This window comes from Prinia subflava, chromosome 3, assembly GCF_021018805.1.
Source record: "Prinia subflava isolate CZ2003 ecotype Zambia chromosome 3, Cam_Psub_1.2, whole genome shotgun sequence".
Taxonomy (NCBI): Eukaryota; Metazoa; Chordata; class Aves; order Passeriformes; family Cisticolidae; genus Prinia; species Prinia subflava.
This window is the reverse complement of record NC_086249.1, coordinates 5,818,838-5,834,907: the sequence shown is the minus strand read 5'-3', so window position 1 is coordinate 5,834,907 and position 16,070 is coordinate 5,818,838. Positions and strand designations below refer to the sequence as shown.

The window sequence follows — 16,070 nt, the reverse complement described above, 5'->3', positions numbered from 1 at the left end:
AGCAGTGTCACCACTTAATACACATCAGGCAGTACTCAAAATACCCTATAAGCCACCCCCCAAAAAACCACAGATGTTCTTGCTTGAACATGTGGCTTTGAATCCCATTTTGGCAGAACAGACTTCAATCTACATTCCTATTTCAAAATGTGTTATAGTGAGAAAGAAATGAACACTATTGCCCAGTTCTCTTAACTGTTGCTGTTCTCTGTGAGAATCCTGGTGCTTTTCAAAGGCATCCTCCAGCTACATCTCTCCCTAAGGATGACCTGCCTTCTGGACCCCATGGAAGTCAAGGTGTGAGATGGTGGAGAGTTCTGTAGAAGTTTGAGCTTCCACCTTTTAATGCACAGGCCTAAAGGGAAGGGTCTGCTACAGACCTCAACAGCATTTTCAGTATTGTAGTCGTGCACTTGCAAAAGTCTCTTTTGTGGGGATTCACCTGTGAGGCGACTTGTCTGCTCCTCCAACCAAAAAAACCTCAAACTTCAAACATAACAAGCAAACAAAAAAAACCTCTCCCCAGTCCCCCAAAAAGAACATACCAGAAGAGCTCTGAAATTCCACCTAGAGTTAAAAAGGTACATTCCTAAGGGACGGCAGCACTCTCACTGTGGTGGAATCCAGAAGGAATTCTAGATACACAAAATAGCAAGCAGACATCAGGGGACTCTCTGGGCTGTAATAGAAGCTTATGATTCAAAACAGACCACCTGGACTGGATCTCAAATCAGATGGCAAAATTTCACCAGTCTTGGGTTAATCAAAGATGGCAAGTAGTGCATTAAACAACAAACAAAAACCAACCAACCAAGCAAAATTAAAAGAAAAACTCAACAGAACTCCAAAAAACAGCACAAACAGCAAATTTTTGTGTTTCTTAAGACTAGAACCAATGCCTGCTTCTTCAACAGCACCAGAACAACAGGTTCAAAGCCAAAGTACACTCTGGCTAGTTCAATTTAATGAAAACATATAGAATGTGTAAATATGTTTGTGTACTTTCACGGTAAACTTTGAATCAACAATCTTATCTGAAAAATAAGCATCTGACACCATTGTAAAAAATCCTCTGCAACATTATTCAAGAAGAAAAAAACCCATCAGTTTTCCAAGTATCCTGAAAAGACATGGGTTATACCTAAATGTATTTTACTGAACTGCCACCCTGCTCTCACAAAACAGTGGTGTTAACTGATTAGGAACCATGTGATGCAGTTAATGGTAAAAATAATAACTGGGATATAATTCAGAGAAAATATTTTCACTTCAAAAAGTAATAATAATCTCCTCTCGTATAATGAGAACAATTCTAATGAGTTAGGGATGAAAATACAAAACGTTAGAAAACATCTAACAAAACCCTCTTGTGAAATTTAATTGAAGTCACCATATTTAAATATCAAAGAAAGAATACGCATAATAAATCTTACTACACTGGGGATGCAAGTAATGAACTACATTCTTGGTATTATTCTGGAAAACAATCTTTAACTGCACTTGTGCAGCAGGAAGAAATAACTCCAAGAACTTTCCAATTTTCACATTCTGCTGTTTTTGTATTGGTAAAGCAATGGCAATTACATACCTTTAAGGTTATCTTTTTAATATGCTATTTGTCTCAATTTTCAGTTGCAGCAGGACACATCCATATGGATAGACACATGCAATTACTGTTGTCCAGGTAAGGACAGGGGCAACTTGCAAGTTATTGCAGATAAAATATTACCTTTCCTCCCTCAGCCTTTTTTTCTTCAAGGAAATCTTAATGGACTGAAACATCTTGTATATACCTGTGTCTACTTATCTATGATTTAGGTCAAAGAATTCAAATTAATTACCCATGACATTTTTGTATGAGGCACAAACGAGTCATGTAAACATTTTATTATGTACATTTAGAGGTTCAACTTAAATTGATAGTTTTTTCTTCTTCAGTTCCATCTTTTGCCTCAAGACACTGTGCTGCTGCTTCCAAATATTCTTCTTCAGTGACCTGCAGAAAGATAACAAATTTGTTATATTTAAAAAAATTATCTCACCCTCCTTGATCCTGAAAATCCTTGCTTCATTTTGCCACTGTAACAAAAAAGGACAACCTACAAAGACTTAATCTTCTTTGAAATTTAACAACCTGAAGGACTTGATCTGAAGGCACTAAAACAGCTGCTCTATTTTAATACTTACAAAGACATCCCTATGTTTAAACATGTCTTGATAATGGTTATTTGGTCATATGTGGGTTATAATATTTTATAGTTCTATTTACCTTAAAATATTTTTAATTGGACAAACCATATCGATCAAATAGTATATGATGTTTTTTTAAATGGTGTAATGCATTTTAATAACAGACCTCAGAAACAGTGCTACCATGTCCTCTAATAAACAAGCAGATGGACTTCCAATTTCCATTCAGCTGTGAATATTTCCATTCCTAAAATTACGTTCTTGGGAATACTACCTGCCTCTAATCATTCAAATTGTCCTCTATCAGAGCATACCTTTGTATTTGGTAACACGTACTTCACCACTAATAAGACTTACCAGCCTCTTTGATCTTTCCAGCAGTTTGTGCCACACAGTGTGGTGAGCCTGTGTGAAATGTCATTAAATGATGTTAACAGAGGTAAAAAATAATTTTATCATAGAATATGTTCTGACAAACGTATAGAAATGATAGTGCAAAACCATAATAATGCCCGGTTCTAAGGCCTCAACTTACAATTTCAGTGTCCAATTTGCCCATATTCATGTGGGGACTTGAATAAATGTCTAGCCATCACATGCCCCACCCCTGGAGGTGTTCATGGCCAGGTTGGATGGAGCTCTGAGCAACGTGGTCCAGTGGAAGATGTCCCTGTCCATGGAAGGGGAATTGGAACTGCATGGACTTTAAGGTCCCCCCATTCCATGGTTCTATGATTTATCCACTGTGTGGAATCCTTGAGGGGTTAATTGGCAAAAATGGGAATTATGCTTAGAAAGGGAGCAGAGATGACCTGAAGAACCCTTGAAAACTTCTCCAACTAAGACAATAGCACATGTGCTAGATCACAAGATGAAAATCGTGTAAGTCAAGAGGAATGGGAATAAAGACTCCCTGCCTCCACCTTCAGTTCTGCAAAGCCTTTGTTTAAGACTCACTAGAGCTAAGACCTTTTTGTTACTGCTACATTTTACTTTGGTGCCATGAAATTCTTTGAATGGTATACTTATCATGACTATAAATACAAAGTTCTGCTTTGTATTTTAAGCACTGTCAGTAGCCTTGATGGCAGAAGACTGGCATGCACAACTTAGGCAAGCAGAATGAAATATCCACACAGAAATTATATAACCAAAACAACACTTTCCATACTGAAAAATAATATCATAGGCCCTTCTCATGCAAACTTTTCTAGTTCTGACTGCACATCCACAACAGTTTCAGGAAAATGAACCCCAAATATCCAACACAGTCATCATCATGGGTCCTCCCTTGCTATGGCTCTCAACTATGAATTCCATTTAGCTACCAACACAGCATCTAACAAAGACAGGAACATAGGCAAAATGCTCTAATTTAAAGAAGGAAAACCTGTGCAAAATGGATTACTTACCTTCAGATGGACTGGCAAGGACACACCCTGGAATCTCCTTATCAATTCGGACTGATCAGTCTGAAGATTATGGGCTGCTGTTATCTCATACTGGAAACAGAAACTTGTCCTTGGAATATGAGGACCTTCACTAACATCTACAAAGTCACCAAACCTGGAGGGACAAAAAAAAACCCCTCAGCTTATATGTCACATACATTTGGAGCGACTAGGAGACTAGGTTTTATTTTTGATTAGCAAATTCCAGTCAAGAGCAAGAAAATACACACAAATCTCAAGCTCAGCATTTTTAAGTTTCCTAAACCGTAAGTACAGGTCACACTATTCCCTCAAAGGAACTTAGGAAATTTAAACCTCAAGTCTAGGAAATGACCTTAATTTTAGGAAATTTTTGATGCCATGTTGGCTCTAAAACTGGGATAACTTTCATTCACGAGAGAAAGATTTGTCTCCAAGATTGCCTGTTTTCCGCAGCACAGTGTTTACAACCTCCACAGTTATTTTCCTTTCCCGTTCTTGAAAAACTGCAAATCAATTAAGAGAGACAGCATAGTACAGTAAAGAAACACTGAGAATGAATCTCTCCCAGAAAGCAATAGGTAAGGCCATTTTCCCCTTTATTGAGCAAATTAGAGTGGGAGGAAGAATGATGCAACATTGTTCTAAAATTTCAAGAACCACCACTGAAAAGATATCTGTTCCTTTAGACAGATGTGAACTACAAAAACAAATTAAGAACTCTTTAGACATCTACAAAACTGAATATTCTACAATGACCTAAGATAGAGAACTGCCTGAGATACAATACAAGCTTCCCGCTGTCTTGATTTGAAAGACAGGTATCTGCTAGGGAGGGGGCAAGACCTCCCTAGAGATGGAGAATTCAAATCCCCTCCCTCCAAATTATTCTAATTTAGAAAATTAAAGGGGCTTTCAGGCAGAGCTATGGGGATAGGAATAACAGTTCTTTACTAGTATATATGACAAAACAAACAAACAACTATAGCATTAATAATAAACAGAACCAGGAACCTCAAGGGCTTTCTTTCACAAAAAAGCCCGGGGCAGTTTGATCTCAGTGCCCCTGCAGGACTCCAAGAGAGACCAAGCTGGAAGGGTGGAAAGTCCCAGGCTGGTGGATGAGATCAGATGCTTTGCGCTGGTTGCTGGAATGGCAGGGATATCCTGGCAGGGCAAGGCAGTGCTGGGCTACAGAGCAGCAGGAGAGCCTCAAAGCTCTGAAGGAGCAGTGGTGGTGGGGGCAGGACTGGAGAAGGCGAGCTCAGAATTCCTGGGTACACGAGCAAACGATGGTAGATTTCCCAGGACAAGATGGAGAGATGACCATGAACTCTTCCTGCAGCGAGCGGCAGCCTGAGCATCCTCCCCGATGCTGAGTGCAAGAGAGAGCAACTTCCCCCCCAGCTCTTTTACCTTTCCCAAAGCTCGCATTATTTCACCCCTCTGAGAGAAACTCCCAGAGACCCAAAAAGAAAAGGTTAGCCAGGTGATACAGTGTTCTTTGGCCACTTCTTTGTTTTAGTCAATGGCTAAGCAATTTGTCTCCTAGGAACTTATGAGGAAAAACTTCTATAAAAAAAGGAAAAAAAAAAAAACAACAAACAAATCTAACCCCCAACACCTGCCTACAGACTAAAAACTCTGTATCTAACACTGTATCACCAGGATGCTGTTCTAGTCTCATCTCCACCACTACAAAGCAGTAACTTGTAAGTTACGAAGACCTTGACAACTTTGAAAGAAAAGTCCATTATAAAATGCTAACTCTTGTTTTCAAACCAGTACCTGGTTTGTATTTTATTTAGCCTGTCAAGCTCTAGAGATTTATTTCATTTTCATGTAAAAGCACTGAAAGCAGTAAGACTTCTCTGGCAGTTACCACCCTTAACATAACAAAAAATAGAAATGTAGTATCACAAAGTATCACAAAAGAATGGTTGTTTCAAAAAAACCAAACAAACCACCCCAAGCAACTTAAGACAGACATAGCCAGTAATGAATACAAGTGATCTTTAAATTTAAAACCATCACAAGTTGTTGGGAAAGATGAAGTAGAGAAGCCTTGTAAATATGATGGTTTAGATTCTGGGAGTATGAAACCAACAAGTGAGATAGAAATGAAGGCAAGCTTTGAGATGTGAAATACCAAGCCATCAGCTAGTGAACAATGGTGTGGCTAGCTGGGGGCAATCTCTCTTGATTAAACAATACCCTTCTGCTTGCCAAAGGTGAAGTGACAATTCTATTGGCTGTATGTAAATACTGTGAGATTTGTATCTTGTATTAGATTTGTTGGTGCAACACAGACTATTCAACTCAGAAGGACATTTATTGTACGGTAACCAGAACCTCTCCCTCTTTTCCCGCTCTCTCTTGGCCTGCTTTAGCTGTGCTTAGCAGCTACAAGCAAGGCAAGGCCCCTGCACTCACAATAAACCACGTGTTCTCACAGCTGCTTTACTTAAAGAGATATTTTGTCGTTGTCCCTGCCATCACCAAGAAGCTCCTACAACGAGTAACTTGCTCTTCTCACTTGCAGAGAGTACTTGCAATATACTCAAATGTTCCAGTCAATCATTACAGAATGAGAGTTCAGTTTTGCTCACCTATGTAATGGTACAATTCCTTCCGTGTTCTGAGAAGCTTTTCTTTCTATCATCTCCATTTTGTATCTGGACAAGAAAAAAAATATTTTAAAAAGCCTCATCTTTAACATCTAGTTCTTATAAGAACACTTCAGAAATTAATTTAATTTATTTAAAATTCCTAAAAATCATGCTTGTATTTATGTGAGCTTCCAGACTGGTTTAAACTCCTAATGACAACACATATTGACATGCTTCATTAACAGACCTGTTAGCTAACCTCAGTTCATGGAAAAATTACAGAGATTTTACTGAGCACTGCAGAAAGACACTTTACAAATAACGTAATCATCAGGCACAGTTAGTATGGGATCCTGAGACAGGATGTTTGGAAATGGTTCAATGCTGTGCTGGGAGGCACAGTTCAGACTGGAGATTAAGAAGCATTTCCTTAGGCAATGGTGTTCAAACACTGAATGGGCTTCTTGGAGTGGTGGTGGATGCCCCAAGCCTGTGACTGACTACGAGGCATCTGGGCAACGTCTTTAATAATTTCCTGTAACTTGTCAGCTCCACATCAGTCAGGCAGCTGAACTAGGTGGTTGGTGTAGGTCCCCTCCTATTGAAACCTCTATTCCAGTCTATTTTATGCGTATTTCATATGAGGGCCATGCTCCCACAGCAGTTTTATTCAGAAGGACACAAAGGACCTACTACTACAAATAAGAGTTCTTCAGGTCACCTGTAAGACTAGACACCATGAGATCACCTAAACTGATTTTATGAAATGTGTAGCCCTCAACAGCTGGTCGTCTGCAATACAGCAAAGTGTTCTCTGTGCTTTCTGTACACAATATCTAAAGGTACCATCAAAAAAATCAGCTCCCACCTGCTGTCAATGCAGCTAACAGAGTGGAGATGATGATACATATATCATACTAAAATCATCTTCAGCATTAAGCTAAAAAATTTGCTATTTTGCAACTTCATCGTAGCTTAATTTTGTTTCACAAATTATTTATCATTCTCTCCCCCTACATCTCCCCAGCTGCCAAAATGCTGTGCACCAGAAACATGGCTCAGGTATTTTTTCAGCAAAGAAGTCAGGAGGTTTTGAACAAACATGTTTTTATAGCACAGACCAAAGTATTTTACCCAGTTTCCCCCTGCAGAGTTCAAAAACTGCATTTCATCAAATCTTCATTTGAAGATACCAGGACATGAAAAATGTACATTTCTGAAAATATGGGAGCCTTTCAGCAAAGGCTACTATGTCAAGGCTAACCACCAGAGTTTCAATTTAACAGCAGTGGAATCTTGAAGCTCGCTAGTGAACAAAAGAAGTCTCAGTCTTTCAGTTTGTCACAGAACTACAGCCAGTAAAGGTGGCTGGTGTTGGCCTCTGGAGAGAATAGTAAGAACTAAGTAAGTTGGTGGAAAGAGAATGGAGACAGGCTCATTCAGAGCAGTGGGAGAAGTACCTTCTTACTTCACCTGTTACATCTTATTTTAGATTTATAGAACCAAGCAGAGATTTGACTTGATTTCTAATTGCCTCTTTGAAAGAAAGGCAAATTCAGACACTCACCTATTATGACGAAACATTTCACGTGCTACTTTTGCTTCAACATGCAGTGTTTCAAAGGGCAGGTCTTGATAAATTAGCTTTTTGGCATCCCTTGTAAGAGAACAGAAGTTGTCCTAAAAAAAGGACATAAAAACTGTAACCACCTTTTCACAGCTATAGTAAACAGATAAAGCACAGCAAACACTAAATATTAGTCAAAACAACAAAGATCATCTACCATAAATCCTACATACAGTAATTTTACACTGGAGTGTCTTACTATTATCATAAGAGCTCTACAGATCATCACTGTTTTAATAGACAGATTCAATGCCCAGTCAAATAAATAGGCAGTTTTCCATCAGAAACAATATTTATTAAAATGCCCAGGTTTTCCCTACATGGTACTACATACACAGTCTTGCTACTGTTACATACTCATCTACGTATCTTGTTTCCCAGAGTGATGTCTTCATTTACAGACAAGCTCTATTGTGATAGGTCAAAGTGAAAAAAGGTACTGAATATTTAATAAATAAAAATTGGTCACCTTGGACCAGAATCCAAGGTTCTGCATAATTCAGACCTACTCATAAGTAAGAAATTGTTTTGAGGTGAAATTACATTTAAGATGTCATGTAGAAAATATTTCTAACTAAATTAGTTCAGTTGCAAGATCATATTGAAGAAAAATTCTGCATTGTACCAATATTACTCCGCAGCCATACACACCTCTGCTGGTTTTTGGGCACAAGAACAAGAACGGGCACCAGATGGGTGAAATATCTGTGATCACAAACAGTTCTGAGATTTAGAGTATTCAGATTATTAGATTTACTGCAGAACATGAAATCTAAGAAAGCTATTAAGGAGAGCTGCAGCTGAATCTGTTCACAGATCTTATTCAACAACAAACTAATTCTGCTGTAAACCACCACAAAATATGTCTTATACACACTTTCATTTTCAGAGAGACTCTATTCACATAAAGACTGTGGCTGCATCTACATTACCAGACAAGAGTAGCTGAGGAGGAACAAATCTGTACAGCAACAAAAATGGCACTGAGGTCCCAATGGCCCCATCAACTGTTTCTGAACTTCTACTTCAGACTAGAATGTTCTCTAGCTCCACAGACTTAAAGCCTGAAAGCATGTGGAAGACAGCACAAGGTTTATTTTTGCCTGAAAGGAAACCTGAGGGCATTCTGCCATAGCACCAGTGTGTGGTAAATGCAGAGATCAGTTCCCAAAGACTACTCTAAATGCGCACTAACAAAAAGGGAAAAAAAGCTCTGTCCCTTCTCCTTTATAAAAAAAGAACATTTGGACAAGGACACAAGCTGTAGAACTCTTTGGGTTTACATCTGAGAAGTGCTTACGTTTGTTGGTTTCCAGTCATTCAGTTTATTGTCCAAAACTACATCATAACAGAAAGCTCCAGAGATCACTGCAATTCCAATCCAAAGACAAAAATATTCATGTTTGTAAAAAACATTTGTAACAAAGTATACATTTCACAATCATACTATATTCTTACAACAAAATGAATGAGAAGAAAAACAGAATTATCTCTAGAAATTAATTGTAAATCAAAAGTTTTCAGCTCTGATTGTACTATAAAGTGGCAGACTGAACTTGTGTTGTTTTAATTTCACTGAATGAGAAAGTAATTTCAGAGAAGTTTTAATGCAATGTCAGTATAATAGAATCTCAATAAAGTGGGGAAAAAATACAGTGCTTCACAAAACTGCTTCTAACACTGCAGAAAAAAACCAACAGCATTCACTTTAAAAATACTTCACCATTTTTCCATTGTATTTCTCATAAAATAAATGTGAGCTATCAAATGATAAAGAGGAATTTTTTGCATGGAGAAATCAGACAATATTAGAGCTGTTTATCCATGACACAAGCATGTCACAAATTTCTGGTAAAGGCAACACAAATTTCTCTGACAGCCATTAGAACACTCTTTTGTGTATATTAAGTTATGGCTATTTAGAAATCAAATCTGTCAACCCAGTAAGATCACTATTTCTGTACATGCAATATAATGACATAGCTGAGTACAGCCAAGATTATTCCAAATTCTGGTAGAACTGAAATGTTTACCTATACTTATCAATCAATTACAAATGTTAAAACTGCTAAAAAAGAAGCAGTTATAGCATTCCACACGATCAGCAACCAATCGTCTCATATATTAAATGCATAATTATGCATGTTTCGTTATTGAAACAACCTCCTCTCTTGTGCATTTTCTCACTTTTCTAAATCTTAGATCACAGATGAGCAGTAGTTGCTAAATAAGCTTGTTTGTACCTCAATAATCTTCCAATTTGGTGTAGACACTGTCACTTTTAGTAACTTAACTGCTGGACAAGCTGATGCAGTTATTAGAGCAAATTCTGCAGAAACACGTCACATCACATCTAGAAGCCTTGCTCATGTCACTCCACAGTACAGAGGTTTAGTTACTAATTTCAACTATGAAATCCTAAGTGGTCTGAAACCCAGTGGCCATATGGACCAATTTTCTGAACATCAATAACAAAATTATCAATGAGTGGTTATTATAAATTAAAGGAAAACTACAACAGCATGTAATACGCATATCAATGCTAAATACCATCAACCATTGGAAAAAAAAGCCTCTGATTTTTTTCTAGGTTTGGTTATTAAACACTCACTTGAGAAGCAGCAAAAGACAATCAATATAAAAAACTTTTATCACCTGGCACTTCTGGAGCTTTAACTAAGTTGACTGAGTATTCATCCTTGAAAGCTCGCTTTAGCACACATGCCATGATCATGGCACAGGAACGCCAATATGCCTGCAAAGAGAATTTCACAACATGAATTTATTGCCTAGAAGCTAATTATTCCAAAAAAAACCCCAAAACTTAACTGGATGATGCGCAAACCTAGCATTCCAGCCCTGGAATTGTTCAAGGCCAAGTTGGACAGGGCTATGAGCAACCTGGTCTAGTGGAAGGTATCCCTGCCCATAGCAGGGGGTGGAACTGGATGAGCTTCAAATGTCCCTTCCAACCCAAGCTTTTCCATGATTCTATGATTACTTTCTTTAGTATTTAAACTTCTATTCAGAGATGATTCTCCAAACAGAATCAAATTAAAAAATAAAAACTGCACTTAGAGTGCAAGCCAGATGTAACCCTAGATATACTTAAATCTGAAATCATAGAATAATACAACAATTGAAAGGAAAGCAAACAATTCACCTAGCCCCCACACTGGTCCAGCTAATTATAGCCATGATGCACCATTAAAAAAACATTAAAAATGTCTAAACTTTAATGACAACAAAGTTCAAGAACGCAGACAGGCATGGAACTGAAAGGTGCACACAGAATCAAGTGGTCATAATCAGGGCTACTTGCAATGAGACAAGGTACAGAGAACCCGGTCACCTACAATGGAACAAGACAATAACTTACCTTGTTTACTTCTTCTGGATCTTCATCTTTGAAGGTAAGGAACTGAATTTCACATGATTTGGTCAGGGGTCTGTACATGTCCCAGACTTCACCATCCACAAAAGCCAGAACAGAGTTCTTGCAATGCCATTCACTTAAATCTAAAGAAAGTAAAAAAAACCCTCAAGTATTAGTTAGTTATTAACCACATTTCTCAGGATCAGCAGTTCAGACTGCTGTATTTCTAAAAACTGCAAGTTTCATATTTGTAAATGACTTGGAAGGATGAACAGTGAAAAAAGCATCCAAAAATTAGCTGTTTCTATTTCAACTGGCAGAACAACATTCACGAGAAGTCCATCCACTTACGCATGGCACAGCTGTATGGTGTAGACAGAGCCTTGTTCATGACAAACACACTGCCAGGAGACAACTTCCCAGTGTATTTCACTTCAATTTTCTCAATTCGTGGGTGAAGAGACAATTGTCTCTCTTTTTCTTTGGTAAAGAGCTCATTACGCATCCGAACCACCTCACCAGGTGTCAGCTGAGTGAAAGCTGGTGTGGAGATGTACCCTGGTGACAAGAGAGATACTGAATAAGCAATAATCCTGGAGTAAGCAATCCTGGGGTGAGTCCAGCAGAGCATCCCTCTTATAAGAAAAGGCTGAGGGAGCTGGGGCTGTTCAGCCTCAAGACAAGATGACTGAGAGGGGACCTCATCAGTGTCTGTCAGTGCCTGCAGGGAGGGGTCAGAGGATGGACCAAGCACTGCTCAGTGGTGCCCTGCAACAGGACAAGAAACAAGGGGCAGAAATGGAGGCACAGGAAATTCCACCTGAACATGAGGAAGAACTTTCCTGTACAGTGACCAAGCACTGGAACAGATGGTCTAGAAAGGGTGTGAAGTCTCCCTAACTGGAGATATTTCAGAACCATCTGGATGCACTTCTGTGCCATGTGCTCTAGGATGATCCTACTTGGGCAGAGAGATTGGACCAGGTGACCCACTGTGGTCCCTTCCAACCTCAACTGTTCTGTGACCCATTCTGAGTTTTCAAAGCCTCTTTATAAGGTGTTCGTTCCTACAGCACTACCGATCACCCACCTGTCTGTCTCAATATGTAAAAGGTAGCACTTCTGCAGCTCTAGCAAGTGACCACACCGGGCCCCTGCACTGCCTGCACAAAGTCACAACAGGAGACTCTGAGGCAGTAAAAGGGCTCAAAGAGATGATGAGGGGTCTCAAGCATCTCTCTTATGAGGAGAGACCACAGAAGCTGAGCCTGTTTAGTTTGGAAAGGAGAAGACTGAGAGAAAATCTTATTAAAGCATGTAAATATCTCCAAGGCAGGTGCCAAGTGGTTGGTGCCAGACTCCAGTGGTGACCAGCAACAGGATGAGAAGCAATGGCCATAAACTAAAGCACAAGAAGTTTCACTTCAACATGAAGAATTTCTTTCTATGGAGAGAGGAGGAGCACTGGAATAAGCCGCCCTGGGAGGGTGTGGAGTCTCCCTGGAGACATTCCAAATCCACCTGGACACGTTCCTGTGTCACCTGCTCGTGATGACCCTGCCCTGGCAGAGGACTTGGACTGGATGATCTCCAGAAACCGCTTCCAACCCCAGCTACTCCGTGCTTCTATGCGAAAGTTAATGTCGCTCCCTGGCTGAAAAGGCCCTTCCCTCCCCCGCGACCTAATAAAGGCACTTCAGTCCCTGAAAGCACCGCCGCAGTACGAGCCCGAGCTCGGCCCGGCCCCGCACTAGCGGCTCCCGGCTCCCTCCCGCAATCTCGGCTCCCTCCGGCTCCCTCCCACACTCACGGCTTCCAGCCCGCAGCCGGCGGGCGCCCCGCAGCCCCGCCATGCTCCACGGCCCCGCCGCGGTGCCGTCCCCCGCGGTTCCGCCGGAAACAGCGGCAGCAGCCGCGCGGTTCCGCCGCTCTCCGTGTGCGCCCGCCGGGCGGCAGGAGCCTCCCGCGTCCCGCTGTGACCGCTCCCTTCAGCAGCCCCACAACGCAGCCCGGCACAACGCAGAGCCACAGAAGGTATTCTGGTTTGGAAGGGACCCGCAGTGATCATCGGAGGATGTCATACTGGTGGGTGAGAGGCTGGACCTGCCCCGGCCTTGTGCGCTGGGAGCCCAGAACCCCCCGTGTGCTGGGCTCATCCACAGCCCCGTGGGCAGCAGGGCAGGGAGGGGATTCTGCCCCTCTGCCCCTCTGCTGAGACCCCACCTGCAGGGCTGCATCCAGCTCTGGGGGCCAGCACAGCAAGGACAGGGACCTGCTGGAGCCAGGCCAGAGGAGGCACCAAGGGGATCAGAGGGATGGAGCAGCTCTGCTGGGAGGAAAGGCTGGGAGAATTGGGATTGTTCAGCCTGGAAAAGACAAAGCTTTAGGGCGTCCTAGTTGCAGCCTTCCAGCAGCTGAAGAAAACTTACAGAAAAGAGAGTCAAGACTATTTACCAGAGCTTGTAGTGACAGAAAAAGGGAAAAATGGCCTCAACTGAAAGACAGTAGGTTTAGATTAGATATAAGAAAAAAATTCTTGCCTGTGAGGATGGTGAGGCCCTGGTACAGGTTGCCCAGAGAATCTGTGGCTGCCTCATCCCTGGAAATGTTCATAGTCAGGTTGGATGGGGCTTGGAGCAACCTGGTCTAGTGAATGGTGCCTCTGTCCATGGCAAGGGGTTGAAACGAGGTGATCTTCAAGGTCCTTTCCAACCCAAACCATTGTGTGAATCTATGACTGTGATTACAGTCCAGCTCCTAGCCCTGACCAGTGCCCTGGAGAGTAGTTCTGAGCATTACTCTAGGCAGGAACATAATCCCAGAATGTTGTACCTCCACTATTCACCACCTGCTCCCTTTTGCTAACACTGCCCACCTGCACTGGGTTTGCATGGCTAGGCTTTGGGAGGTGAAGCAGGGGAGCTACAGGAGAGCACCCCTGTATTTTTATCTGAGAAGCTGCCAGAAGCTTTCCCGGTGTCCAACAGAGCCAATGCCAGCTGGATCTAAGGCAGACTCACTGCTGGCCAAGGTGAACCATCAGCAACAGTGGTAGTGCTCAGGGATAACAGATTTAAGAAGGGAAAAAAGTTACTTTTCAGCAGCAATTGTTGGCAGATAAGGAAGAACTGTGAATGTGTGAGAGGAACAGCCCTGCAGACACTAAGGTCAGTGCAGATGGAGAGGGAGAACATGCTCCAGGCACCAGAGCAGAGGTTCCACTGCCCACAGTGGAAAAGTGTGAGTCCTCATGAGGAGCAAGCACCGGAGACAAACTGACTGCAGCCCTCATTCCCCATCCTCCTGCATTACTGAGGAGGGGAGGAGGTAGAGGAATCAGGACTGAAACTGAACCCCGGGAAGAAGGGAAAGATGAAGGAAGACTTGTTTTTATTTCTCACTTCCCTACTCTGATTTGTCAGTAAATTAAATTAACTTTCCTCGGTTTTGTCTGGTTTGCTGGCGGTGGTCATTTGTGCGTGATCTCTCAACCCGCAAGCCCTTCACTATATTTTCCTTGTCCAGTTCAGGAGGGGAGTGACAGAGTGGTTTTGGGGAGCACTTGGTGTCCAGCTACGGCCAACCCCTCACACCCCCAACGGTCCTTCTTCCCCAAAAGATAGAACACAAGCAGAAACTAGCTGCTGCCCATGCAGGAAAACCATGGTTCAGGTTAAAACAATAAATTTATGAAATAACTCATGAGTTCATTTTGATTCTTTACAATTTAGCTGATGATGGTCTTCATCGCAATCTTCAGCTGACAATGATATGAGTGGCCATCATGAAGTCAGGGTCAGACAGTTACACTGAATTAGTGTCATTAAGAGCTAAACATGTAATTAAACTCAGCATCAAAAAAAAGAAAAGACATGGAAATTTTCCACTGTGGAAACATCTGTGGAGCAGTGGGACAGCTGGGTCCCCTTGGTACCTGGCACTGGCTTCCTTCTTCATCTGGGCTCTCATCCAAAAAACCAGGGGTGTGAATATGGTAGCTATTTGTGCCCTTTGTTTCATTAGGGTTAGAATTTCAGCAAGTCAATCATCCTGCTTCCTTATTTTTAAAACAGGTTAAATACAAGTCACTTAGAATGATGCTAATATTTGCATAATTACAGCTCACCTACACCATTTCTCCTATTAACTCTAGGAATCATATGCAGACAATGATCACATGACAATCATTTTGGTTTAAATGGGAAAAAAACCAAGCAAAACAAGGTTACTAGTTTAGGGTATAAAAAGAACACTTTAATATTCTATGCATAGATAAATGCAGAATGTTCAGAGAATGAGAGACAGAAACAAACCTTTTCTGTCTGTCTCGGGGAGTACTGAGCAACAGGAGTAAAGTCCTACTTAATACTGCACACTCCAAGGCACTGAATGCAAGATCACGGAAGTGATACAAATTACAGGATCAGTACTGCTGAAAGATGTTTTATTCACACGATTCACATTATTTCTTATATTAATTTCCATGCACAAGCAAAGTGAGAGCAGTAATCCATAGCCAGAAGCAGCAACAGCTTGTAAAACAACATGCAGTGTAATTACATCTTAAGAGGTGTATTCTTCATAATACCATAGAATTATAGAATCATGGAATCATTAAAGTTGGAAAAGACCTCCAAGACCATCAAGTCCAATCTTCAACTGAATACCACCATGTCTACTAAACCATATCCCGACGTACCACATCTACTTATTTTCAGAACACTTCCACCACTTCCCTGTGCAGCCTGTTTCAATGCTTTACAACCCATTTCTGTCACAAAATTTTTCCTAATATCCAACTTGAACCTCCCTTGGCACCACTTAAGACCATTTTCTCC

The 16,070-nt window shown here is 41.2% G+C and overlaps 1 protein-coding gene across 1 annotated transcript; it reads right to left on the bottom strand.

Annotated features, from left to right (window-relative positions):
* Positions 1-1,849: 1,849 nt before the first annotated feature.
* Positions 1,850-13,155, bottom strand: MRPL39 (mitochondrial ribosomal protein L39). The gene is made up of 10 exons (XM_063393878.1): positions 13,043-13,155; positions 11,584-11,790; positions 11,236-11,375; positions 10,512-10,611; positions 9,157-9,224; positions 7,797-7,909; positions 6,230-6,295; positions 3,603-3,756; positions 2,548-2,595; positions 1,850-1,996 (listed from the first exon to the last, which is right to left on the bottom strand). The coding sequence occupies exons 1-10, from the start codon at positions 13,083-13,085 to the stop codon at positions 1,907-1,909; spliced, it is 1,029 nt and encodes a 342-aa protein (XP_063249948.1). The 5' UTR covers positions 13,086-13,155; the 3' UTR covers positions 1,850-1,906.
* Between the last annotated feature and the right edge of the window lie 2,915 nt (positions 13,156-16,070).

Coding starts and splice junctions, on each gene's coding strand:
- MRPL39 (XM_063393878.1), bottom strand. CDS start 13,085: ATGGCGGGGCTGCGGGGCGCCCGCCGGCTGCGGGCTGGAAGCC. Junction 10,612..11,235: donor ATCCAGAAGAAGTAAACAAG/GTAAGTTATTGT, acceptor TTCTCTTTGCAG/GCATATTGGCGTTCCTGTGC. Junction 1,997..2,547: donor TGGAAAGATCAAAGAGGCTG/GTAAGTCTTATT, acceptor ATCTTTCTGCAG/GTCACTGAAGAAGAATATTT.